We start from the raw sequence: 26,648 nt of genomic DNA on the forward strand, positions 1-26,648 counted from the left end.
TGAGCGTGGACTTACCTGCCCAGAGCTGCAGGATGGCTTTCCATCTGTGAAAATTAGAAGCAAACTAATATGTGCAGCTGCCAAATAGCAGCGACATTTTCTCTTCTTTTGTTGCCTCAAGTAGATAAAAGAAGTCCATGCTCACGTCAAAAGGACAGTAGAAATAGCTATGTATTAGTTTCAAATTATATATTACACTATTAATCTGATTTTTTTAAGAGGGGAGATGCTTTTGAAGTTAGAAAACTGCTACGGTTCCCGTTCTGACGTGGATAGTTGTGCTGTTAAACTCCTATCGCTGTTGAAAATTCAAAGTCAGGTCCCACCTGTAGAATCAGTAGATAAAACCATTCACCGAAAGTGCTCCAGGGAAAGGCTTTTAAGTAATAGTTTGATGAACGCATACGGTCTGGCATCTGCATGTCTTGAGATACTGGCAAAATTAAGTCAGATTTTAAGTAGCTCCTTCAAGTCTTGGAACTAATTGCATGGGCTGTGGTCAGCTGAGAGGCTTTGAGAACACTTGAGCTTTCTGGTTTTAATTTGAATTTATTGGAAGGAAGGGCTTTTAATCAAATAGAAGAACACCATGTGCTATGCTCCTCCCAGCTTAGCCTCTCGGAGGTCCTGTGGCTAGTTCTTCCTGTCATGCATGGCTATGAAATGTGTTCACAAAGTACTGAGTGCATGTATCGATATCTAACTACTACTTTCATGCATCTTAACTAGCAAAGATACAAAATGCAGTTCTGAAGGTAGCATTAGACGTGCAACTACACTTCTTAGCCACAGGAGGGGTCTCTAGTTCAGTTATTATTAGCGGGTAAGAAAATGTTTCTAAAAAGAAATGGTTAGAAGCTGTTTGTGTACAACCACGCCTCCTATTTTTGTGCCACTGAGGAGTCACTGACCTCTGCTAACACCTCTAGCACTGCCATCGCGCCACATGCTTTTGCCTAGCTCCAGCTGCCTCCTCCTACACGACTTCCCTTCTCTGTTCTACAGTACAACCGTGACCCGTTGTATGTGTTGCCATAGGCGAACTGTATAACCTAGGAAATGTTTTCTTGCATGGCCGAACTGGCTGAGGAGGTTAGTCCTGAGAAGTTGTTTAAATGTACCATTGGAAAATAAAGATAACAAATGAGTCGTTCTTCTTAGTTTGTCTTAAATGAGATAGTAGGTCTTTTGATCTGGCTTTTCCTTAGTTGTTTTCATTTTTTGGGGTGGGGGTGGAGGGGGTGGGATCTTTTGTTCTTATCGCTTCTCAGGACATGTGATTCTGGCTGACTGGTGGGAGGCTGCTAGTTGTCTGCTGCGTGTGGCAGTGCCCTCTGCCCTGGAGTCATTCCAGCTCTGCTGGTGGCTTCTCGGAGCTCTCCTGAGATATCTCAAGTAGAAATAGTAGTTCTTCTTGTGCAAACAGTGCGTCTTCCCTGCGAAGACGCTCCAGGATTAGATGGACTTTGGATCAAACACTTGTGTTCATATTTGATCGTTGTGTTACAATAATCAGCCATCCCACTAACCGTCCGAGTATTGTTTTCTTCTGAGGCGTAATTATTAGTCCATGCATGGCTGCTTGGATCCAGAGGTGTGTTTTGTGGCAGTATCATAGCTACTCTTTCTTGGGATTTAAGTACAAGTTTTACTCAGCCGAATGATCTATGTTGTTATCTGATGGAAGATTTACAACTTTTGTTCAGACTTGGGTATTTAAAATTGTGTAGGGGTCAACTCCAATGTTAAGGGAAGGGGGGGAATCCAGTGCTTTTATTTTGAAGTCTGAAAGGATTACTAGTTCACATGGAATTTTTTTTTCTCCCATCATATTTATCTCTAGAAAACTAATAAATTCAATAAAACTTGATACCCTAAAGAGAAACTGGAGTAGTTTAATGGAGGATCTGTACAGCAGAGCCTGGAACAGGCTTGTTTAACTCGAGCGTCTACTCCCTTCATTCAAACTTGTAACCTGGCCTTTACCTGTGATATAACTGCTTTATCAATGGAGCGGGAAAAGATGCTTCATGGAAGCCTCCATCTGCCCTCAGTAGTTTAAAGAGTTAAAACGCACACGAGAGGGGTACCGCCAGTGTTTGTACCGCCCGTCTCTGAGGGGGAAGTCGCGGTCGGCCCGCCAGCCGCCACGCGGGGTGACCGTGGAGGGAAAGCGGGGCTCTGCGGGAGCCGGGCGCGCAGCCCCCCTACACGCCCGCTCCCGGCCACCGCCTCCCCTCAGCCGAGCCCCGCCCTAGGGCAGGGCGGGCCCCGCCCGCGCACGGCGCCTGCGCCCCGGCCGCCCCGGCTCCCCTCCCGCGCGGCCCTCACCACTCAGCGGGGGGAGCCCGGCCCCCCCCCAGTGTACCGCCCGCAGGTGGCAGGCGTGGATCGGACCTTTCTCGGTTCCTGGCGGTCGGACACACTCGTTCTCTGCCTGCGGCGCGACGGTGGGGCAGGGGATAGCGGGGGAAGGAAGGAGGCATCTGCCGGACCTTCTCGTCTTCCCCCCTCGCGTCATGAGGTAATGGTTCTGCCCAGCCCATGTGGCCAGGGCGGCCGTGGGCCGGGTCACTGCCGCAACGGGGGGGGACGGACGGGGGACCTCGGGGGAGCGGCGGGAAGGACCGGCTCGGTACTGCCGTACGTAACGGCCGCCTCCTCTTCCCTCTCTTCTGCCTTCTCGTCTCTCTCCTCGCCGCTCTGTGGCGGCGGTGGGTGGGCAGGCGGGAAGCTGTCTGTCCCTCTCCCCCCCGCCCTCAGCTGCCGGGAGGGGTGGTACGCGCCGGTGGGTCAGTCAGTGTCAGGCGCCCGCGGACACGGGACGGGGCGGGGACGGCGGTGAGCGGGGACTGGGGCCGGGCTGGGGGTGTCCGGGCACGGGGAACCGGGTTTGGGCCGTGGGTGTCTGGTCACGGAGGGCAGCGGTTGGGCCGGTCTCGGAGTGGGGAGGCCGGGGCCGGGCCGTGGGTGTCTGGTCACGGGGAACCGGGGCCGAGCCGGTCCCGTAGCGGGGAGGCCGGGACCCGGAAGAGTTAGGCAGGCCCGGGCCCGGCTGGGCCCGAGGCAATCGGGTCCGGGGGCGTTGAGCAGGGCCGGTCCCGACCCGTTACGGCCTGAGGCCTCGGGTAAAAAGAGGCAGCGCCGGGCCCGGTAGGGCCCGAGGTGTCCGGGCACGGAGGTCTGGTCTGTCAGAGCCCAGCCTGTCCCTACAAGACTGCAGGTAACCGGGCAGGGGAGGTCCGGTCCGGTCCTGTTCCACCCCCGCAGGGCCTGAGGTGTCCCGGCTCGGAGTCAGGGACCTGGTCGCGGGGGGGGTCCGGCCTACTCCACTCCCATCCCATCCGGGCATGAAGGGTTGGTCGTTGCTTAGGTTGCCCCATGGTGGAGTTGTGCTGGTCCCTTAGGCTGAGCTTAAGGCCAGCCACTCCTGGAGGCGTGTAGAGTTGGGCCTAAGATGCTTTAATATCTGTTGTGCTGATGTTCTGTGCTTTCTCCCTTACTGCAGGAGGCCTAACGTATGTGCTGAGCTCTCACTATGAATGCTATCGTTGCCCTCTGCCATTTCTGTGAGCTCCACGGTCCTCGCACCCTCTTTTGTACCGAGGTTCTGCATTCACCGCTTCCCCAAGGCGCGAGCAGCGGGGACATCTCTGGGCAGAATGAGCAGGCAGAAGAGGAAGAAGGTGGCATTCAGATGAGCAGTCGGATCCGCTCGCACAGCCCAGCAGAAGGTGCCAGCGCCGACTCCAGCAGCCCAGGGCCAAAGAAGTCAGACATGTGTGAGGCAAGTGTGAAGTTCTGTGTGCGGACATCAGTGGCCCTTGGCTTAACTGACGGGCTCTTGGATACTCTAATGCAAATTGAATTGTTTAAGAGAGAAAAAAAAATGTGAGCGGCACTTGTTTTTATGTGACTGCTGGTGCCAGAAGGTCTCTGAGTCCTCATAAACTGTAATGATCCATGATAAGAGGATGAAGGAACTGTTACTGAGTATATAGACCTTGACAAGACGGTGTCTTGAGGTCTCTTTAAGCCCTGTGATCTGTGATTCCCTTGTGGCTGAGAAATGCTTTTCTCGTCCTTGAAGAGCATTTACTTTATTAGATTTGGTCTGGTCATTTGTTAACAGTGATTTTAAAAGCAGTGTTGATTAGGAAAGAGAAAAAATACAAAAGCAATTAAAAGAACACAGAAAATTTATGTTCTCAGTCATTCTTGTACTCATCTACCATTGGTACTTGTTCTGAGGTATTTGTGATTTACTTTCCTTTAGTTTATGGCTGGTTTTGTTAGGCCAGTTGGTTTCACAGCTGCTGTTAACTGAACTATACCACTGGTAGAGCCAGCACCAAGTCCACAGTCAAACTAAATAGCGGAAAATGAGCATAAGAGCAGAGGAAGTATATGGCACAGAGTTCTATTTGAGGACCTGGGTTCAAATCCTGACCCTGACTCATATTTCTTGTTTTCCTTACCTATATACATAAATAATGTTTCCCTATGTTTTGAAGGGAATATGCAGAGGCCTTTGGGAACCTTAGATAACTGCATGCTCATTTATGGCTGGATTTGCTTTTCTCTTCAGGGTTGCCGCTCTCTTGCAGGAGGACATCCTGGGTATGTCAGCCATGACAAAGAAACTTCAATCAAGTATGTCAGTCACCAACACCCGAACCACCCGCAGCTGTTCAGCATCGTGCGCCAGGCCTGTGTTCGCAGTCTGAGCTGTGAGGTAACTGTGATGAACAGGCAGAAAACCTGTTTATGGACTTATGTATCATTTTGACTCCAAGGTAGTGCTTTGCTGATCCTGGCTGCTCTTTGCAGCCTGAAACAAGGGAATGGAAGTGGAAGGACAGAAACACAAGTCTGTCCATTCCAGGTTTGGTGGTAATTTTTAAGGCTGATCTTTGATAACCTTGAGTGTTCTTTCCTCTCACCTTGTGAGACCAAAAGTTTCCCTTTCTTGCTTTTGCTCCTATGTGTTTGTTGTCTTTCTTTGTAAGATAAACTGGTTTTGTAAAAACATTGGAATCAATTGTTTAATGCCAAGAAATATTTTATCTTTGTAGGCCATTAATGTTCAGCATCTCATAGTAGTGAAGGGAGAACCTTACAGATTAACGAGGATTTGCATGTCAGGATCAGCAAAATCCCTTGTGGATTCTCAATATTATCGTAGTTGAATAGAGCTGAATTCTTAAAATACAGTTAAATTGAAGGTTTTGTAGTGTTTGTAGGATACCTCTGGAGGTCTCTTTGACCCTGGGTTTTGGATAGTAGCCGTGTGATGTGCTTAACTATTCTGGTGTGTGTGTCCCTCCCCTTCAGGTCTGCCCAGGACGAGAAGGCCCTATTTTTTTTGGAGATGAACAGCATGGTTTTGTGTTCAGCCACACCTTCTTTATCAAAGACAGCCTGGCTCGAGGTTTCCAGCGCTGGTACAGCATCATCACTATCATGATGGACCGGATTTACCTCATCAACTCCTGGCCTTTCTTGTTGGGAAAAATCAGAGGCATCATTGATGAGCTTCAGGGCAAAGCACTTAAGGTAGGTCAGCGCACAGAGGCTGTTTGACTCAACGTTTGTAAAACATTATGATAGTTGATTTACAGCTGAGTCAAAAAGCTGATCCAGCTTTTTGCAGCCAGGGTGGTCATTAAGGGACACAAGGGACGAGAGGACGGTGCGTATCTGGGGGTGTCGGGGAGAATCAACAGGACACCTCACGCTTTTTAAGCCAGTCATAACGCTTTCGACAGGCCTAAATGCTAGACAGTAGCTCTGTTAGAAATTCAAGTAACTAAAGCTGTGAAGGACAATGGTTTTGGAGCACTAGCGTTATTTAGTGATAATTTTGGTCAGCCTAAGAATAAGATGTCCCTTCCCTCTCTTTTCCTGTAATTTACAATGTAGTTTGGATGATTGTGTGTGACGCACCCTATTCACTTCATATTTTTGTTGGGGTTTTTTGGCTTGGCTTTACTGGAAGCATTTTATCTTTTTCAGTCTCTTATACTGCCCTTCTTCCGTGGTGTAGGTGTTCGAAGCAGAGCAGTATGGGTGCCCTCAGCGTGCCCAGCGGATGAACACAGCCTTCACTCCCTTCCTGCACCAGCGGAACGGCAATGCAGCCCGCTCCTTAACGTCGCTGACCAATGATGAAAACCTGTGGGCATGTCTGCATACTTCCTTTGCTTGGTAAAGCCCCTTGCGTTTCTAGCTTCTACAACTCCTTCCAGAAGATAATATTGTCGTATTCTGAAAGGGTGGATATATGATTTGAGTGTTTGGGTATTTTTTTTCTTGAGGTAATAACTTGGGCTTTGCTAAGTAGTCTCTGAATTGGAAAGAGCTAAGCACAGAAAGACAGCGGCCGGCTGATGCCTTTAGGACAAACAAATCTCCTTGTCGCTGTGAAGTAAGCCTGCTAATGTGGCTGCTAATGGAAACCATGTCAATCTAGATGGAAAGGCTTTGCAGTATAAAAGTAAATATGGAAGAAAGCAAGAAAAGATGCTCCTATGCCCAGGGTGTTGTACCTCAGATTCACACTTGGCCATACAGCAGTGGTTCAGGGGGAAGTGCCGGTGTATTGTGGTAGGCAGTGTGGGAGGTGCAGCCATTTGGCACAGCTGTATGTCTGTGGGAGTCCAGTTGCTCCAGTGCCTGACTTGCTCATCAAACTTTCCTGGAAATAAGCCACAGGGGGGGTTGCAACACTGGCATGTGACTTGGATGGGGGATAAGTATGTTGCACAAAGTAATTGCAAAATGGTAGGCTTTTCGGTGACTTTGAATGGCAGCAGTTGTAAGATGCATTGATAGTTACCACGCTGAGGAAAGCATAGAGATGTGTTGAAAGGAAACTTGATTGGTGGTTGGATTTTTTTTGTTGAGCCCATAGCACCAAGTTTCTTACTGGATTTTTGCACCTAGCAGGCAGGTTTAATGAGCACTACTTCCATTTCTTTCAATGTCGCTAGGCTTTTGAAAGCTTGTGGCAGCCGACTTACAGAGAAGCTTCTGGAGGGAGCACCAACAGAAGACACCCTCGTTCAGATGGAAAAACTTGCAGGTGAGAGAGAAGTTTCCAGAGCTGGAACACCTTCTGAGAATGCTTTGGATGGTAAAACACTGAGTCCTTTTGTGAGCATCGCAGTGCAGCCATCTCTCATGGACTTTACCTTAGCGGTAGTCTCCACAGTAGCTGACATGCTTGCCCAGATGGAGATGACTGCGACAGGAATGTGAAATCAAGGCCTTTGGCCTCGTAGGCTCTCTGCACACACATGTGGTGTTCGTTACTCGTGTAGGAGTGTTGCATCATCATGGTTATTGTTCTGTCTGGCTGGGTTGGCTCTCGCGATGAATCTCTATGGCCAGAAGAATTTGCAGTCTCAACCTACAGGGCTTTCTTCTTGCTGCTTTTTCTACAAAATTGCTGAAACTAAAGGATCATAATTTTTTCTTGCGTTGAATTATTTTTATTAATCCATTTAGACTAGAATCTACAAAACCTGCCTTAAAGCTTTGGCCAGGACCTTTAAAGCAAGAATAGGGAACACATAGCTGGTCAAAAGATGTGACTTTGTGTTCTGTAGAAGATGAGAATTCCTTCTTGACCCTTCAGCAGTTATTGTATAGCTGAATTACAAAAGTTCATTAACGGTTCTGGTGTGTCTGTGATGCCAGTGCTTTCAGTTACTGTGTTCTGAACTCTGCCTCCCCACATACAGCCAAAATCAATTGGCTGCCGTGTGTGTAGGCACTTCTGAGGCGGTTCCCATGCCTAGAGGGCAGCAACTCTTATGACCACTCTGCCCTTTTTTGCCAGACCTGAAAGAAGAGTCGGAAGGGTGGGATGGTTCTGAGGAAGAAGAGAAGCCTTCCTCCCAGCCAGATGTTGTGGAAGGGCAGGAGCTGTCTAAATGCTCACCTGAAACATCTCTGCCAGATTGCAACAGCTGGAACGTAGCTCACAGAAGGTTGTCTGTCTTTCGCTCTCTCAGGCACATGAGACAGGTAAGAGGGGAGCACATCGGTACTGAATTCACAAGCTAATAACCTCTTGTTCTGACTAATGGTTTTAAAAAAGATAGATTTATTTCCTGCAGCCTGCGCTTCTTTCCTGGTCCTGTGTTCAACACAGTGCCTACACAGCTGGTAATATGGTGTTAACAGCATCTCTGAGGGCGCTCCCTTTCTCTGAGATCGTGCGTGCTGCTAGTGATCATCGGTCATGTGGGTGGGATCATATGATTTCTCTCAAATTCTGCACTTTTCCTCTTTCCAAGAGCAGTGGCAGTAATTTAATACAGAGGTCGTGCAGCATCTTCAAAGCCAAGTATTATTTGTTTCGGGGAGGGGGGGAAGTAATTTACAAACCAAATGGTTCTGTACAGATTTAGCTTTTATCCAGTGCTTCCGGTTACCGGGCTGAGGGGGAAGGCTCAGTGCATTGGATCAACAGTCGCTTTCACACCAGCCTGTTCCCCTGGCCACTCCTGGCAAATACCTGCTTTCTGTCTTTAGCCTCCTTTTGTTCTACTGTCTCCTAATTTAGAATGCTTGAAGCTATTGAACTGCACCACTGTGTTGTGCAAGTGTGTGCCTTTGGAGGCTTGTCTAAGAATATCGTTTCACCTTTCATGCCTAAATGGCTGATGTGAACGTAACCCATGTTAGAGAAATGCCTGAAAGTTGTTGTGATCTAACAGAGATAGTTCAGTCCTGTCCCAAATGGGCCCACGTCCATCTTAACAAAGCTGCTAATTTGGCCAACAAGTGGGCTGATTGATGCTGTGTAGCCAGAGCACTGAGGAATCTGGAACAACCTAGGAATGAAACTGCTGTTCTCTTAATGTGCATGATATTGAATTGGATGAGTGGTTAGGCATGTTGGCAAAGTGGTACTTTGCTGCTCTTTGTCCTTGAAACCATAGATGGGGTGAATATCGCTCTGCGTGACAGTCTGACGCCTTTCACACCTGTCAGAAATGCTTGGTGCTGTGGTTTAGAGCTGTTACTCTGTGCACCGGATCTGCTAAATTTTCATGTTCATTTCTGCTGTTCAGTTCTAGCCATTTTCTTATGTGGCAGTTATGTTTTTGACAGGACAAACTGGACGTTTCACTAATTTTCAATGCAGAATGTTGGTTTTTTGTTGTTTGGTTTTTTTTTCCCAGGTTCTTGGGGCATCAGCATTCCGCATGCTGGCTTGGCATGTTCTGATGGGGAACCAGGTCATCTGGAAAGCTCGAGACATGGATCTTGTCCAGTCTGCTTTTGACGTGCTACGGGTAGAAATTTTTTTGTTTCCTGGCTGCATATTTTTCCATATATTTCTCTAGTAGTGTCCAGCCTCCATAATGACCTGTCTCTGACAGGTAATCTTGTGGAGAATGTGTTCTGAATTACGTGGGTTTTTAAAAAAAACAACAACCAAACAATGAAACAAAACAAAAAAAATCCCCCCAAAACACCCACCAAACAAAAAAAACCTCAACCTTTGGATGTCTTGATATTCCTCGGCAACTGCATAATCTTTCAAGCTGATTAAGATACTTCTGATCCCCCTCAAATCTGGAGCATCTGCCTGAGCAGTGCTCCAAGTCTTGGCTGGCTCTGGAAGTCGGGGAGAAAACTGTACTTCACTGGTTTAGCTCCAGTGTTTCTCCTGACCTGTTTCGTTCCTTCTCCAGACGATGCTGCCTGTTGGTTGTGTGCGGATCATCCCCTACAGTGACCAGTATGAAGAGGCATATCGGTGTAACTTCCTAGGGCTCAGGCCACATGTCCAAATCCCATCCCACATACTATCATCTGGTAAGAACATGTTGCAGAACCCTCTCCTTTCCCTATCATCACATGTTATGGGGCACAAGACATATTTTTTTTTTTTTAATCAAATATTGTCAGATAGTCAAACAATGCTGCATGAGCTAAAACCTGTACCGCTTCATTTTGTTTTCCCCATATCCTTGCCTGATCAGTAGTTGGAAGGTGTGACACCTGCTTCAAGCACTGATTGTACCATAGTTGACAGTCCCGGTTCCTGTTGAGGAAAGGTTAATGCTGGGTCAAATATTGTAAGCTGAAAGAGCTGTGCTTTCTCGGAGCAGGGTATGTAGCTGTATTTTAGAATCTGGACTGGTAAAGTTAATGTTGTTTTGGGGTCCCGTTGCTCTAGAGTTTGCGGTCCTTGTGGAAGTTCGCACTGCTACCCGGTCCAGTCTCTACCCGACTCTGTTCGATGAGGAGCAGTCCCTCAACAAGTACGAGTTTGTTGTCACTAGCGGTAGCCCTGTCGCAGCAGATCGAGGTGGGTGCTTTGAAAGCAGAAAGAACCTGTATCACTGAGGTTGAAAGGGCATCCTGATCTTAACTGGTTTTTATGCTGTTCACATACTGGCCCTTAAATAAGTCTGAGCAGAAGCCAGGTCAGTATACAACTGGGGTGAGGTTTACCACAGTCTGTTTAATTATAAAGGGTTTGTTTTACCAGATCATTATTTTGCTTATTAATTTTCAGAAACGAGAAATAAATTCTGTAATGGGTATAGTAGCAATTGTAGGGAAATTCTTCTATAACCCACAATGAACATTTTCTATCCTGGAATACTTGTGTGTTTATTTTGAGTAAGTCTAGTTTATAAGGACCATAATGTTACTCATCTCCCATGTTCCACCTGATAGACAAGTGCAACTGATGCAGAAATGCCCAGACCTTTTTATTCGTCCGTCCCCCCCCCCCCCCCCCCCCCCGACTTTGTTCAAGGGCTTGAGCACTTGTACCTAGATGTGGTTTGAGTCAGATCCATCAATCTCGTGTTTTCTGGGAAGTCTTAATTTAGGTGAATGGGCCTCATCGACTGTCTCAAAAGGCTTGGCAGATGGATAATCCTTCCTGCTCTGTCCCCTGAAGATACAGGTGCAATGCAAAGCAGAGACATACTCCCCCTGTAATGTTCTTCCCATGCTCCAGCAGCTGTTGTAGGTCCCACATGTATAATTACAGCAGTCTCCTTTTGCATCCAACCAGTGGCATGTCCAGAAGGTTCTGGACAAAAATAGTCACTGAAAAGTCTTGTCGTCCACCACAGCATCAAATTTATTAGGCCATGGACTGCTGGGAAAAAAGCCTTCTAGGGAATTCCAAAAGTGGTCTGGGAGAGGAATGCCTTGGGTTGGTTGTTGGGTTTTTGTTTTTGTTTGTTTTTTTTTTACTAAGTATCCTGGAACTGTCATTAACAAGAGGAACATTAAATCAATAGTAATTGGAGACTTTAAAATTGAGGGTTTATATTTTTATATGTATGTATATTGTACAAAGGATGAAGCTTTTTCATAACTTTGCATTTTTTAGTGAGCTTTTGATATGGGAACTAGAAACAGCAAAATCTAAACAAGAGTTTAAAAGTGGGTCAGAAGAAAACAAAGGCCCCTGAGCCTGTGTGCATGTCCTAGGATCCTTCACAAAATTCTATGCTGCTGCTTGGATTGGACGTTTTCCTAGTGGGATGATCTTTAGCTCCTCTTCCACGGAAATGAAATCGAGGCAGGTCACTGGGGGATATGTTTTTCCACCTTGTAGAATAGATAGGTTTCTTCCTGACTCAAGGAAGGCTATTATCTGTGAACTAATGAAGCCAAACTCTATGTTGAAATTGGCTGTGCTGTAATTAATAGTGTAGCTTTCTGCGTATAGAGGAAGCTGCATTAATGCACCAGACCAAAGCACTGGTGAAAAATGAGTGCAGACTGGTGCTCTTGAAAAGAGTAAGAGGTGGAACAAATGTGGTGTATTCTTGTCTGTAATTCCAGCAGGTATTCAGGCCTAGATCCCAGGATAAATGGACTAGTCCTTGCTAAAAGTTACTAGTAAACATGTAAGTGGGTAACCTGTAGAGTGTGTGTCCTCTTTCTTACTCCTTTTTCCCCTCTTTCTGATCCTATAGTTGGCCCTACAATCTTGAACAAGATCGAAGCTGCCCTGACCAACCAGAACCTTTCTGTAGATGTTGTGGAGCAGTGCCTTGTTTGCCTAAAGGAGGAGTGGATGAAGTAAGTACGACTGCATTCCTTCCAGAGGAACAGCTTTGGCACTAATCCTGGAAGGGAGTAGTCCCCAAACTAGTGCCCAGCAGAGTGCAGGGCAAGACTGTAGTCAGGTAACTTCTGCTGTAGTATTGACAGTAGTTGGCTTTACTGTTGGGAGCTAAGAATATCGGAGTTGTTCTGCTCTAGTCCTGACTCTTTTTTTGGCTTTCAGCAGTTCTTAACCTTTATGCTTCAGTTCATGCATCTGTAGGTTACCTACATGACAGTACTTGTCTGCCTTCTATACGTTATGGGGATTAAGTATGCAAATATATATATGCCTGTCAATGTGCGCTATATTCCAGCGCAGATAACATGCCAAACAGATGTTTTGATTGTGCCTTCAGGTGCTACATTTCAAAGGTGCAAGTAGTTATAAAGGAAGACCAGACAGTCATGTGAGATAATTCACAGAACGTTACGATTTTGTGAATTTACCTGAAGGCCAGGTGGGCACTGGATGTGTCTCCCGGGGAGATTCCCAGTTGTCACAATTAATTGTTTTACTTTTTGCTAGAATGAAAAAAGACAAGAATTATGCATATTACTAAAATGAGTAATCCCGCTAACTAATCCTCCCTTTTCTTGTACTCTTATTCCCACACCTTCTTGATTCAGAGCGTGAGAATAGGTGCCATGGAATATTGTTTGAAGCTTTTACTAACATTTAGTTGCAGAGAGAGCAACTCTTAGAGCAGCTAGAGCCGAGGAAAGCTACAGCTACTGCTCATTCGGTCTGATGTGTGCGAGTCTGTTGTGATAGTGACAGGAGTTTCTTGTTCCTGCAGTAAAGTGAAGGTCCTCTTCAAATTCACCAAAGTGGACAGCAGACCCAAGGAGGATACCCAAAAACTGCTGAGCATTCTGGGAGCTGCTGAGGAGGACAATGTCAAGCTCCTCAAGTTCTGGATGACTGGCCTGAGCAAGACATACAAGTCCCACCTGATGTCAACTGTTCGCAGCCCAACGTCTTCAGAGTCCCGGAACTAAAGGGTGCCCAACCTCACTTGCTGCCTTCGGATAATCGCAGGGAACACCGAGTTACCACTGCTGAGCCTGCAGCATGTGCATTAAGCGGATAGTGAAACTTCATCACTATTCTTCTGGTCCTCAAACTAACTTGAAGAGTCACTTGAGTCTTTTCTAATTGCTGTGAGACTGGACTAATAAGTGCTAATAAATAGTGCTGCTGTCTGTCCTGAAACTCAACTCTAAATCTAGACCTCCACGCTCAAGACTAAAATACAGCAAGACTCAAAGAATCAGTGTGAATGAATTAAAATCCCATACTGTCCTCACTAAGCATTACGGTGTGGCAGTAGACCTCAGTTTTAGATTTCATTGGCAAGACTTGGATACCTGTGACAACATCGAGAACTCCTGGGAGTGGATACAGTTAATCTCTCCGAATCCCACATAAGTTGCCTAAATGCCTGATAGAACAAGATCCAAAAATAAGTGACACGTCACAGGGTATGGATCACGTGTAAATTATTTCAAACCACTTTATGCTTGGATTTAAGAAGAGACTATTTTCTGCTGTAGCATAAATCAGGATATCCCATTGGAGTCACGTCGCTCCACTTTATTTATTTATATCTTAATTTGAGACAGATTCAGCATTTGCTTTTGAAATCTTGTCTGGGAGGGAGAATTGTAATATATAAAGTCTCAAAATGCAGCCTGCTTGCCTCTCTAGAGGGTAAAATACTCGCCTTGTTTTGCCTGCAGTTGCAAAACTTCCAGGCAATGAAGATAACCTCGCCAGGACACTGTTGCTGGTGTTCTTCTCTCTTCAGAAATAGTTTTCTGGCTTCCTAATTAAGTTAAGCAGAACAGATCCAACCTGTAGGTGCTCCCTTCTTATATAACTATTGTAGCCATTTTTGCTTAACAGTTCACCAAAACATTGGTACATTTTTTTTAATTACCTAAACAGATATTCCTTATCTGTAAGGAATTACTGTTTCTCTTGTGAAGTCTTCTTTTTTTCCTTTTTATTTTTTTTTTCTGGATCATTGTTGGGAAAACTTGACATTACCGTAGACGTTTTTAACAAGCTAGAGGCAGGTTTTACCAGGTGACCTCCTACACTCATTCAAACAAGACTCGAGCTCAGAGGCGATGTTCCAACTTGTCACGAGTTCTGTTCTTAAATATAAAATATGCAGGTTGATTTTTTGTCTGGAACATCTGTAAAATGGCGACAGGCATTAAATCTCATTAAGAGCTATTTTTGTAAAATGGACAAAGCCTAGTTTTGTGTTGATTTTCAGTGTGTGTGTATGTGTGTGTGTTGATCCACAAGGTAATTCCTGCATTTTAGCCTTGATCTAATTTACAGAGTTTAACTGGTCTTTTCTTCTTCACTTTGTATGTATTAGTTTCTTGTATATATGGAGCAAGAGATGCTCAGATATATTAACTGAAAATGCTTGACTGGTCATAGACAACTGCAGGATATTCAAACAGCAAACAGATGCTTGGAAAAAGGTATTGCTCTGTTACTTCAAAAACTAACTACTTATTTAATTTCAGGGTTTGCAAAAAGGCTTGCATCTCCCACTTGTCAGTAAGGAAACACGAGACAAAAGAGGTGCTCAAGCTCCATCCACAGAAAAGGAAGCTTTGAATAATATATACATGTTGCTTCCTTGGTGCTAGTCATGATAGTGGGATAAAAGTGACAGAAGCAATTAGAAAAGCATGGACTAGTATATCAGAATTTCCAGTGCTAGGTCGGTGCTCGCTCTTGTGGCTACCTTTTATGTGATGCAGTACTCATTTTTGTACTTGAAAGCTATTCTGGTCCAATTTGGAGCTGTGTAACAGAACAGGTAAGGCATTATTTGGTGTTTAGACCTTCTTGACTGCTGAACTGTGTTTATCTTTTGAAGAATAGCTCTCCCAAGCAATCCAACATGAAAACCTAGTCTCTACCAGCCCGCAGTCGGTGCATAAGCACCCATTAGCAAAGCCCGTGTTTCTGAACAGAGGTGTGGTTTCTTCCGAAACAGCAAAAAAGTGGTCACAAGGTCAAGCCTGAGGCTTCATCTCCTGCCTTGTGCTTGTGTAAGCAATGAGTTGTATGCAATGTTGATCGTCCTCATCTGAAACGGGGCTGTGTCACAGACAAGCAAACTCTGGATAACGTACCATTTTTGAGCCAGGGCAAGGAAACCACAGGAAAGAAGGGGGAGAGTTACCAAGTCTGTGAACCCAGGGCTCCTGCGTAGCATGAAACCAGCTGTGCTCGCCTGCCAGAACAGATCTAGATGTGGGATTACCAAATAATTGGGCAAGTTCCTGCAGCTCGCAGATTAGGCCGTGGGTGCTCCTTTTGCCGTCAGCCATAGCTGGAATGTGCACAACTTAATTAACAAAAAAGCATGTCTGCAGCCATCTCTCACCACCCTCCTTCCCTCTAAACGATATGCCTTAAAGACAAACTGATTAAAGCAGGATGTTTCTTTATTCCGGTGTGATTTCCTCTTTGTGCACGGTCGGGCAGGGTACGCGTGGGAGGGTGGTGGGAGACGGGGAGCTGCTGGCTGACGGCGCCCGCCACTGGTGCTGGGGCGCTGCTTCCCCCAGCCAGGCAGGGTCCGGCTGAAATCGTCAGATCCATCTCCGGAGCCCGCCACTTTCACCGTCCACGGGGGCTTGGGCGGCTTTGGGGCGGGGGGCAGGCGGATGGAGGGCTCCGCTTTAGCCGTGAGCCTCGGCTGAGGGCGAAGCCCTCCACGCCCGGGCGGCTCCCTCAGGAAGCTTCCCGCCCCGGCCGCCTTCCCCTGCGGGGAGCTACTGCGCGTGCGCCCGGGCGGCGGCGGCGGCGGCATGTGGGCGGCGGGGGCGCAGCGGCGGGCGGGCCTGGCGCTGGCGGCGGCGGCGGCGGCGGCGGCGGCGGCCGTGCTGGCCCTGGCGGCGTGGCGGCGGCGGCGGCCCCTCCGTGAGGTGCTTTTCTTCCCCTCGCCTCCCAGCTGCACCGAGGCGCTGCTGGCCGAGGCGACGGAGCCCGGCGGGGCGGCCCGGCCCTGCCCCTGCCCGCTGCCCCGCGGTGACTGCTCCCTCAGCCGCCTCCTGCGGCGCCTCCTCTCCGCCCGCCGCTCCCTCGAGATCTGCCTCTTCGCCTTCTCCAGCCCGCAACTGGGACGCGCCGTCCAGCTCCTCCACCGCCGCGGAGTCCGGGTCCGCGTCGTCACCGACGCGCAGTACATGGGGCTCCAGGGCTCCCAGATCGGCCTCCTCCGGCACGCCGGTGAGGCGGCCTCCCCTGGGCGAGGGCTCCCCGCGGGGCAGGGCACGGCCGGCCGCTCGGGGTGGCTGTGGGCCCTGGGTGACGCCTCCGGTTCCCACTGAATAGGTGGTTGTGTCTTTGTAGGGATCCAGGTGCGCCATGACCAGGAGAACGGTTACATGCACCACAAGTTTGCCATCGTGGACGGGAGGATGCTCATCACAGGCTCCCTCAACTGGACCACCCAAGCTATCCAGAACAACCGGGAGAACGTGCTGGTCATGGAGGACGCCGAGTATGTGAAGCCTTTTCTGGATGAATTTGAAAGGATTTGGGAAGAGTACAACCCCATCAACTACAGATTTTTTTCCAAAGGCAATAAATGATTAAGCTGCCTCACAGGGCTGGTGGAGTACTCAGCAGCTAGCATCTGTGGACTTCATTATTATGTATAGACATCATTGTATGATCCATCTGGGTGTAACTTAGGTAAACTACTCTGGAGGAGCAAAGTGCTCTCTACCCTAAAGTGCCCCAGGTCCCTTGCTGTGGGTCATTCCCTCTAGCAACTGTTTGGTGAGTTGTTTTCTGATAGGACAGCATTCATAGAGCTTAAAACTACAGGCAGGCTCATTGCCGTGCCCTGGCGCAGGTGAGGTATGTTTGCATGGTGCCGGGTGGGCGTTTTCAATGGTGAAACGGGCGTTTTCTAGCTTGGCATACTGAAGAATGGAATTGGAGCCCAAAGGATCCTCTATATGAGTAACTCTAAAGAAGAGTTAAGAGGGCTACAGCAAAGCTAGAGGTTGCATAGAGCAATTAAGCACCCTAGTTGCGTTTCTTGTTGGCATTAATTGTTGCGAGTTTGTAAATGGGAATTTGTGGGAAATATGAAGGCAGGAATTAGCAGTACATTTCAGTTGGACACGTTTCCTTTGGTTTAAGATTGGCAGAGTTCCAGCGTAAAAGCATGAGAACACAGTGCTGGCAGCTCGTCTTCCAGCAAGCAAGTGTAGGGAAGTCTGGAAAAGAATGAGGGAAACTCTTCTTTGAGATCAGTCGGTCTTGAGAGCAGACAGGGCTGGAGCTGGGTCACTGACTTCAGAGCGGTGGAGGGAAACCCCAGTTCGGTCAGGTGGGGACACCGCGTCCTGCTCTGGCTCGGTGACCTCGACCACCTGTGTTGGTGGCAGCAGGGAGGGGGACAGCGAGTGGGTAGCAAGAGGGAGGTAAGGTCTCTGGCCCTACGGGTCGGGGTGGAACAAAGAGGAGTGTAAACATAAGAATTCCAGAACTCTTAAGTAGTGTCTGTGTAAGAATTACTTTATGCTGAATATAAAGTGCCTCAGAATCTCTCAAAATGAAAAAAGGACGTAGCATTTTGTTACCAGTTTTGCTTGATGCAGTAGTGCTGATTGGCACTATTAAATAAACGGTTTTCACAGAAAAGCTCACCAGCATCTTCTGGTGTTTGCACTCCAGGTAGCCCTTGTGGGTTGGTCGTTCCAAAGATCCAAATAATTTAAAAATCGTGTAGGTCATTAGGTGTTATGTAGGATACATGGCGTACATCAACAGATTGCAGCTTTGCTCTGTTGTTTGAGAAAGCTGGCACGGGTCTGGGGGAAAAAACCTGCGTTTCTGTCATCTGTGGCGTAGCAGCTCAGAGGCAGCTGAGGAAGTTCATTACGTAGTAACTCCTGTTCAGCAGTGTTAGACTTATACTACTTTAAACATGTTATTGCTATTAAAATGCTACCTGTTGCATTTTCTTTGTGAAGCGTGACTATAAAATCAAACGGCTCACTGGCTTTTGGGCTCTGGCCTCTGCTCTGTTCTTTCTGTAGTAGGCGCCCTTGCTGAAAGAAACACTTCACTACACAGCGTGCAAAGGGTGGTGCAAAAATAGTTTATTACGATATAGTTAATGTAAAGTTAGGTAATTATATTTACAAAATAAAAATGATCAGCTACATCCATGGGAACCTAGCGTGTCACACAAGATTTTTGTAAGGAATAAATACTGTGAGAAAAAGTGACGTTTCTATTACAGTGAGCAGTTGATCGGGAACGGTGGCTCTTAGAAAAGCACTGAAATAAACTGGAGCATAAGGGAGAAGGGAAGGAGAGAGGAACTCACACATATGGAGAAACAGGAGCTTCCAACACCCATTCCCCTTTGCAGAGGGGAAATACCACATCCAAGACATTATTTCCCGGACTGATCTGTGTGGAAAATGCCCCTTAAAAGAGGCCGCTCCGCCCTATGGATGGACACCTTGAGGACGACTGCTTCCTCCTGTCCCCACCGCCCCGCTGCGATCGTTCCTGGGTTTGAGCCGCAGGGATTTCCAGTAGCTGTGAGGCTGCAGCGTCCCGGCGCTGCCCGGGTACCGCTGTCCCTGCCCCGCTGCCGCTTTGCCACTCGGCTGCATCACGAGGCGGAGAGCTGGCTGCTGCGTCACATCGTCACAGAAACTGGGGAGTTACTCTTGCGTCCTCGTTACTCTCAATTCCCTTGGGCTGTTTCCAGAGTACAGGTGGTAGAGCGTGATGTGTGCGTGGTTTTAATCCAGAATGAGTCCCACTCGGTTACAGGTCAGTCATCGGTCAAAGCTGCGCTCAGACAAGCCGCCCATTAGGACGATGGAGGAAGACTGACCATTAGTACCCGAACGGCCAGTGCCACTTTAGAAACCACCCGCAGACTTGCAAGAGCTCCCTTCTCTCTCTCCAAAACGTCATCCTTGCAAATAAATGATTCTTTAAGATCTCAAGTCATCCAGACCTCCAGGTCCCAGGAGGGTGGACACGACTGTGTGCTCCTATCCGCTTCCTACTTACCTTAGTCTTTAGTATTTTACAACATACATGGCTGTGTCTAGTTGAGAACAAAGAGTGTTCTTGTCAGTCCTGCACACAGGCAGCGTGTGAAGACAGCGCGAAGGAAATAACGGTAATTGCACTCATTATTTACGAGTTCCTGGCCAGCTGGCTTAGTTCAGTTGGTACAAACTTGTCCGGCTCATCAGGTTTCTGCCAGTAAATCCCACACCCCCTCTTTCTTTTAGTAGTCTCAAACCGAGGCGCCGTCGGGGCCGACACCTGCGCTGCTTCCAGCCTGCTCCCGCAGCAGTACGTTTGCATCCTCTTGTGAGAAATGGTCCGTACTACAGGATCACGTAAGTTCAACTCAGTAGTAACCACGTTGTACTGAAAGTTATGTCTGAACAGTTACGGACTGTAAGTTACGGCGCGCGTCCGTGCTGCTGTGGGACGTGTGTCTGTACGGCGGGGTCTGTCGGTCCCTCGTAAAGTCCAAGAGCACCTTGAACGCGCTGCGCAAGCGAGTTATGGCATCGCACCGGCGCCTCCCGCACCCGGGGACTCGCTGCACCAGCCCTAAGCTACTGTGCAAGGAGGGCTGCGCGCGCTCGGTCGCCGAGTAGTTGCCGCTGCTCTGTGTAGCGACAGCCGAGAGTCTGCACGCGCGCGGTGCTAACGCCACTATCAAAAACAAGATTACCGAGTTCTCTGAATGGGAAAAAAGCCCCAAACCCCGAGTTTATAGCGCAGTAAGGTTACAATTCTCAAACAGACTGTACAAAATCTTTGGACATTTATCGTCAAAACTAAAAGTACAGGTCAGCAGAAAAGGTTTGAAAAGGTATTTATAACAGTCATCAAAACCAAGCAAAACAGCTTTATCAGGGCGGATGCGGTGGGTTGGACACATGACACTCGGCGCTCCTCTCCCAACCCGCGCGTGGGACGTCTGTGTCAGAACAAGATTTAAAAACCAAAACCACAACTTAGTCACAAAAGAGAACCCTCCGCTAATTTCTGAGTAATAAATATTTACATTGCGTGCTTTGAATACTATACAGGTTTTTAAATTACTTTTTTTAAAAGACTGACAAAGCTTTTTTTTAAAAAAAAAAAAAAAAAGGGAAAAAATTACAGAGGAAAGGCAAGCTACACGGAGCGTGCAGGTGCTTAAGTGTTCACATCAACCTAAATACCGTGTCTGAACCACGTAAAAAATGTGAAGGTCTAGTGGAAGTGCAATCGGGTGTAGAGCTGGTACAGAAGTGACGCATTTTGCACTATTAATGCAGTCTGGTGCACCTCTGTTACACGGGGAATAAAGCGACTTCTCTGGTTTGCAAGTCAGCACACAATTCTAGTTTTGAAGGAAATGAAAAAAATTTGCCTCTTTTTTTACAAGTGGGCAAAGAAAAGGTCAGATTTAAAGAAGGATTCAGTCGGTTTCAGGAGAGACGCTGCGAATGGTAGGAAAATTTTACCATTTTTTGAAGCAAACTAACACAATTTGCTTCTTTTTTTACACGTGGGCAAAGAAAAGGTGCGCTTTAAGGAAGGATTCAGTTGGTTTCAGGGGAGACGCTGCGAATGGTAGGAAAATTTTACGCAGGAAAACAAAAAAATCACTTGGAGCCAATTAGAAGGTGTCTGTGTCTGCACCGTCGTTGCACTTGACTTTTCCTAGACCTCACATCTCAGTGCTCTCAATAGTGTTGAATTGTGTCAAATGCCGCGGCTTTGCGGTTCGCGTGCCCTGCCGTGTGTAGACGTGCCCTGGCAAGCGTCTGAAGCGGGACGCCTCCGCGGCCTCGCCCCGGCGTGCACACCAGGACCACGGCAAGAGGCGAAGCCCGCGGCCGGGGCCGTGCCACCGTGCGATGATGCAGATGGCCTTTGAAAGCCTCCAGTGCAAGCGGGGAGCTCAGCCTCTCCTCCCTGTACTTTTTCCCCCGCCTCCCCAAACACTTTCTGATTTAAATAACAACGGATTTATATTGAAAGATGGCTGAAGCCTGGAGCAGGAAGAAGCGATAGGATTACTGAGGACTATTGCTATCACTAAAAAGCTCTCAGCTGGCTTTCCTCCCCACCCCTTACTTTAAAGCGCTGCTCTCTGCAGAAATATTTCAGGTTTTGGCTGTTTATTGGTGCTGCAGGTTCTCCCTCTTTCTTTAATGTAAAGGCAGGTAATGTACTGCCTCTTGCTTTGGAGCGATGCTTAGATAGTTGCCAGGCTGCAAGCGCAGCAGAGCCCGAAGCCTGGAGCCCAGCCTGCAGCAGCAGTTCAGAACAGCTGTCTGCGTACCACGGCATCTTCCCTCCTCCCGCTTTGTGACCCCCAGAACTCACAGCTACCGCTGTAGGAGCTCGTATGCAGTGTTCCCACTGGCGAAGTGCTGCCCCAGAGGGTGCAGCTCATCCTGGCGATGGCAAGAGGCCACTGCTCAGCCCCGACACGCCTTCGGTACAGCAGAGCCAGGCTGTTTTACTTTGCAAAGGAGCCTAACTCCCCAGTGGAAGATAGCTGCTCCTACAAGCTACAGCACAAGACCACCACCACCACTATGGTCAAGAAAGACCCCTTTGCTTAGCGATAAATATTTTAAACCCACGAAATTCAGCAATAAGATTATATGATTAGGCTTATTAAACATTGCTAAAACCATGACGGTGGTGGCCAGTCCCTCCGCACGCCGCGTTCCCTGTGACTGTCCTCCTGCCATCCAACACATTTTTGTTCTGCTACACCAGTTGTTAGTGCCTGGGATTGTTTTTTTTTTTTCCCCCAGCAAATTCGCCTGTTTTGCTTTTCTCAGCTATTTGAAGGTCCAGAGAAGCTGGCCGATATGTATTAAATAGAAGTTCCCCGACAGCAACCCTCTGAGCAGCTGATCCCTGGGTCTGAGCCTGTTTGTACAGCAGCCCTAGCAAAGCTCAATTCAAATCATTCTAAAGCTGTTTCAGGGAGCCCATAAAAGGGGGGGGTGACACGGTGACTGACATATTCGGTACAATAAGGTAAAAACAAACTAGAGGAAAGAGAGGAAATGGAAATCCAGCTTCATTCCTGCTGGTGCTCGGTCCCTTGGCAGTGCCTCACCAGAGAGAGGCAAAACACCGTGCGCATTGCCTCGGGTGAAGAATTGACACACGTGGCCCAGAAGTTATAGATGACCCCTCGCTTAGTGTACGGGCACATCTACAGGAAAGGAGCAAGAGCTGTACAAGTGTTCCTGGGTGACTTTTGCCCTCCCTAATAAACATCAGTATATTTTTATGCATGTATAAATAAGAATTCTCCTCCCACAGTCTTTCTTCACAGGGCAGTTTAGGGCCAGAGCACAAGCAGAAAGCCCATCTCCGGACCCTCCCTGGCTTCAGTACCCACGTGCTTTGCACAGCTCCCTGTGCCACTGCATTTTCATCACACTTTCTGCTGCCTTCCTGCACTATCCACGACCAAAGTGCTGCCACCTTTGCTAAGACACTGCAGTGCCTTTCTGCCCATCCTCACCCTTTTTTTTTTTTTTTTAAAATCATATTTATGTTTTTACACATGCTGAGTGAAAAGCCAGGCATGAACCCCCACCTCATTGCTCCGTGTGTACCCTTCACTTACCCAGCTGCTCACTACGTTAAGAAATAAGGCTCGAAGCAGGAATGCTGACAAAGAAATCAAGTGCTCTTACTCGCTCGGCTCAGTATCTCGTTCCAGGCAGGACACTAAGCTGCAAGAGAGGATTTTGTGGTACAAGCAAGCGTACAGCAGAAAACAGCCCTCCATGGGGAGCCTCAAGATGCTCAGTGGCATGATCCTGTATCAGAAAGGGTCCATCTTGTGGCCTCCTCGCCACCGATGTGCCAATGCAAACAGCAAGGTACGTAACTTCTAGGCCTCACGCTTCAAATAAATGCTCCTGAGCAAATGAAGCGTGCAAAGAACGAGCAGGATTTGCTACGGGACATAAGAAAGGTCAGGGTCCACATGGCGCGAAGGAGACCAGCACACGTTCTGCTCGGTTGACTAAAAAGGACAAAGTCCCACCGTATGTCCTCAGAGAAGAGGAGGAGGAAGAGGAGGGCATCCTCCTGGATCCAGTGACATCTTGTAAGGGAAGAACAATGGCAATGACAAGGCCTACGTGCCATCCTAATGCTGCGTCCCAAGGCCTCTGGCCAGGAGACTGCAGCTGCCAGGGAGCAGGGCTCACCACGGACCCAGCAGCCAGGGACAAAGTGTAAAGATAGTCCCTGCTGAGAGCTGGACAGATGACTTTGGATGGGACCAAGCGAGGGACCTGGGCCAGGTGACCATCCCCTGACACAGTCAGAAAGACATATACACTATACAAAACACAGTGGATGGAGTCACCTTGCCATCCAAGTAATAGCCTGTATTTCGAAGAACCTAGGCCACAGCACTGACATCTCTGCTGGTCCCGCGCTCTACTCCGCTTGGCAGGCATTGGTGTCCCTGCTTTAACGCAAAGACTGCCTTCTACTGCTTGTAGATGCCACTGAAGTGCCATGTTCCCAGCTGCTGTGATCATGGAGACCTGAACACGCACCCTTCACCCAACTGTGAGGTTATACTGGAGGTCCAGACCTCTCACTTCAGTCAAGTGCAAGATGCTGGCGGGGGGGGACAGAGAGAGAGAAAACCCCTGCATGACTAGTAACAAAGGACCCTCTTCTTCCAGAAGTGGACTTCTAAGCATAATACATGTGCACTTGACCTGGAGGAGGATGAATTTGGGAAGGGCCACAACCAGGGAGAGCTATAGCTGGATCTCCTCAGCTGGAAGGGAAGCAGAACCCCATGCCATGGCTCTAAGAAGCCACTGCTAAGCATTACCAACATACATGGGTTTATGAATACCAGTCTCTGCTTTAGCTGGCTGTTAGCTAGCCCAGCATGGTGAGAGCAGTTATTTCCACAGCCCCCAGACAGCGCTAAGATGCCCATTTCTACTTTAGGGGTCTCCAGTTTGGACTCCCACCATGCAGACAAGACGCTGACGGCAAGCAGCTTTGGGCGCCCAGGCCGCATTCCTCCATGGTGGGATGGGAGGAGGCCTAAGGCGGCTGCTGACGGCTGCAATGCAAGGAGCAGCGCCGTGACTCCTGGGAGCAGCTGATGGCTGACAGGAGAGGTGATCCAGGTGGGTCATGGCTGGGAAGTCTCCTGGGTCCTCCAATGCTCAGGTTACAGAAAGCACTACGGTGAGTTCGGATTAGGGCGAGTGGCTGCGTATCAAAACATCTTAGAGAGCACATGCCTGCGGATGAGGGAAAAGCCTTTGCATCCAAGTGGTTGAGCATCTTTCCTACCCTGCTCCTATCTCCAGGACTTCCATGTATACCCAGGCACAGATTCAGTGGGAGAAGCAGCCCGCTGCACGGCACTGGCATCTTGGCCGGAGACAAGTGGGGCTCCTATGGGCAGAATCGGATGTCTGCGATGCGCTGCTTCGAGTGCCCCAGGAGGTGTCACGCTGAGTGCTTGGCCATGGCAAGGCCACATGAGCTGGACGACAGCCTGATTCACACCACAGTTAGATGCCACCATCTCCTGATGAGGGTCTGGTGGCTGAAACAGTGACTTGCTGGTCCGAGCTGGAGGATGAGGGTGAACTCTCCGGCACCCACTGTGGTCCAACCTGGCAGGATTGGCGATGTCTGTCACGAGCCCCTTGGTGCTCACTGCTCCAGAGCTGCAGCGAGTTTGCTCTGAGAGCTGTGCTTGTACCACCTAACAGACCCAAAATCAGCCATGAAAAGACACAGCGCTGCCTGCTTCAGCCACGTGATAAGCACCTGAAAGACAAGCGGAAGCTTCGCTCCACGTAAAAGCTAGGGGGTATTTTTAACAGCCCAGCCCGACGTGCTGCGGTTGCTCAGTGGCTAAACGGGGCTGGGAAGCCAACACAGTGCTGCTTCAGCCTTCCTCCCGGCGAGGGCGCTTGGTGAGGCAGGACTGGGGGTCTTTACAGGTGGCATCTTGACATGCTCTCATTACCCCGGGATGAAGCCACCGTGCCGGGCCAGCCCTGATGCTGCAAGGTGGCATAGGCCTCTTCTAGGAAGACAACCTCTGCTCGGCTGGCCGTGCGCTGCGTTGCATCTAGTGCTACCAGCTCCCTCACCTCACTTAGTTTGTATCCATTTTTTGGCCTCACGGTGCTAAATTGCTTTAAATACAAAAGCTTTTAGGACTGAGAAGGTCTGAAGCACATACTGGTTTTGAGATTTTTATTTCAGGAAAAGATAAAAGAATTAAAATAGGAGCTGCCCTGCTGACAAGAAGAGTTGAATCCAAGAAGCTGATAAAAAAGGAGCATTATATGCATTGAGCACTGTGCATTTTCAGTCAATATTGGCTCTACTTTCTACTCTACTTTCCTTTGACTAGGAAAAGGGAGTTCCAAATGCGCACAGACCCTGGGATACACGGGACTCAATGAGAGGAAGGGAGTAACAGCAATAAAAGAGAGTGCTGGGATTGATCTAACAGAGGCAAGAAAGTGATCTTACAGCTCAGCCCACGAAACACCGACTCCAACCACCAGCGAGACGCGAGGCAAAGACACGCCAATGGGGCGGACTCGACGGTGCATGTGAGTTTCTGCAGCTCCCTATCCATAACCACCCGGGCAGCCACCAAAGCTCGCCGGGCTTTGGTAGTGCCTACATTCAGGATACGGCACAGTCACGGGGCAGGAGAATCATTTCTTGCATCCTTCTCCAGCGAGATGTCAGTGTTGTACCTCCAGGCTGTGTACGCCGGCACGGACTTGCGCTCCCCGACAGCTCCCCCCAGGCTTTCCCCCCTTGTAGGTGCAAGTAATGCAATCGAGATCAATGGTTAGATTAGGCTCCTGGCGTGCTCTAAGCACTGGGTCTCTTGACAGCAGTAAGAGCTAGGTATGGCCGATACCACCCAGGCCCTGCTTACATACCAAAACGGTTGGTACGACAGAGCTAGCTTATTAACAGGCTACTGAGCCTTAATACTGACACTTAGTGTAATGGTTTACAGTAAAGGAAGGATTCTCCTACAAAGCGCCGAAGAGGGGGGGGAAAAAAACCCCACCCCGATCCTTCCTCTCCCTCTCAGAGTCTCTGGAGCGTCTCACAAGCAGGGAAAGGTGCTGGGGAGGTGAGGGGGTGGCGGGGGGCACTGCCGCTGCGGCGCCAGGTCCCATCGGGGGCGTCAAGACGAACTACAGCAAGGACAGTCGTAAGGAACGAGAGACAAACGGTGCTGGTGCTGTGCTGCCTCAAGCTGGGAGGTGCGCGTGGTCAAGCGGAGCGGGGAGAACTAGTCTTTCTTCAAGTCCCTGGATTCAAAAAGCTTCAGGCGTTCTTGCACAGTCAGGCCTTCCTTCAGACTCTGGGAGAGACAAAAGACAAACAGTGTCGGACACGAGTGGGAGGCAGCGGGCATCTGGCACACAGAAAGGGTGCGATGCTCAGG

At 48.7% G+C, this 26,648-nt stretch overlaps 3 protein-coding genes across 9 annotated transcripts in view; 2 read left to right on the forward strand and 1 right to left on the reverse strand.

Annotated features, from left to right (window-relative positions):
- The first annotated feature begins 2,504 nt into the window (after window positions 1–2,504).
- On the forward strand, window positions 2,505–15,582 carry FLCN (folliculin). 5 transcript variants are annotated; one of them, XM_064461493.1, is made up of 12 exons: window positions 2,505–2,524; window positions 3,509–3,787; window positions 4,589–4,735; window positions 5,335–5,556; window positions 6,047–6,207; window positions 6,993–7,084; window positions 7,844–8,031; window positions 9,195–9,308; window positions 9,711–9,834; window positions 10,199–10,330; window positions 11,967–12,072; window positions 12,897–15,582. In XM_064461493.1, the coding sequence occupies exons 2-12, from the start codon at window positions 3,539–3,541 to the stop codon at window positions 13,096–13,098; spliced, it is 1,737 nt and encodes a 578-aa protein (XP_064317563.1). In that variant the 5' UTR covers window positions 2,505–2,524; window positions 3,509–3,538; the 3' UTR covers window positions 13,099–15,582. The 5 variants fall into 5 exon arrangements, with proteins under 5 accessions (XP_064317563.1, XP_064317561.1, XP_064317560.1 ...); XM_064461491.1 differs by lacking the exon at window positions 2,505–2,524 and adding an exon at window positions 2,591–2,643; XM_064461490.1 differs by lacking the exon at window positions 2,505–2,524 and adding an exon at window positions 2,705–2,841.
- Window positions 15,583–15,915: 333 nt separating this feature from the next.
- PLD6 (phospholipase D family member 6) lies at window positions 15,916–18,156 on the forward strand. Its single transcript, XM_064461499.1, has 2 exons — window positions 15,916–16,366; window positions 16,490–18,156. Exons 1-2 carry the CDS (start codon window positions 15,946–15,948, stop codon window positions 16,729–16,731), a joined length of 663 nt encoding a protein of 220 aa, XP_064317569.1. The 5' UTR covers window positions 15,916–15,945; the 3' UTR covers window positions 16,732–18,156.
- Window positions 18,157–20,282: 2,126 nt separating this feature from the next.
- Window positions 20,283–26,648, reverse strand: part of MPRIP (myosin phosphatase Rho interacting protein) — an 87,683-nt gene continuing 81,317 nt past the window's right edge. For all 3 annotated transcript variants that reach the window (XM_064461497.1, XM_064461495.1, XM_064461496.1), the window contains one exon: window positions 20,283–26,564. In XM_064461497.1, coding sequence (XP_064317567.1) covers window positions 26,493–26,564 — 72 coding nt within the window. In that variant the 3' untranslated portion in view covers window positions 20,283–26,492. The remainder of the gene's footprint in view (window positions 26,565–26,648) is intronic.

The sequence above is a fragment of the Phalacrocorax carbo genome, chromosome 10 (genome assembly GCF_963921805.1).
Source record: "Phalacrocorax carbo chromosome 10, bPhaCar2.1, whole genome shotgun sequence".
NCBI lineage: Eukaryota > Metazoa > Chordata > Aves > Suliformes > Phalacrocoracidae > Phalacrocorax > Phalacrocorax carbo.

What these genes read in the sequence shown, in the direction of transcription:
- FLCN (XM_064461493.1), top strand. Translation starts at nt 3,539, where the DNA reads ATGAATGCTATCGTTGCCCTCTGCCATTTCTGTGAGCTCCACGGTCCT. An exon ending in TCAGATGGAAAAACTTGCAG is followed by an intron (nt 7,085 to 7,843) that starts GTGAGAGAGAAG and finishes CTTTTTTGCCAG; the next exon opens with ACCTGAAAGAAGAGTCGGAA. An exon ending in CTGCTTTTGACGTGCTACGG is followed by an intron (nt 9,309 to 9,710) that starts GTAGAAATTTTT and finishes TTCCTTCTCCAG; the next exon opens with ACGATGCTGCCTGTTGGTTG.
- PLD6 (XM_064461499.1), top strand. Translation starts at nt 15,946, where the DNA reads ATGTGGGCGGCGGGGGCGCAGCGGCGGGCGGGCCTGGCGCTGGCGGCG. An exon ending in CGGCCTCCTCCGGCACGCCG is followed by an intron (nt 16,367 to 16,489) that starts GTGAGGCGGCCT and finishes GTGTCTTTGTAG; the next exon opens with GGATCCAGGTGCGCCATGAC.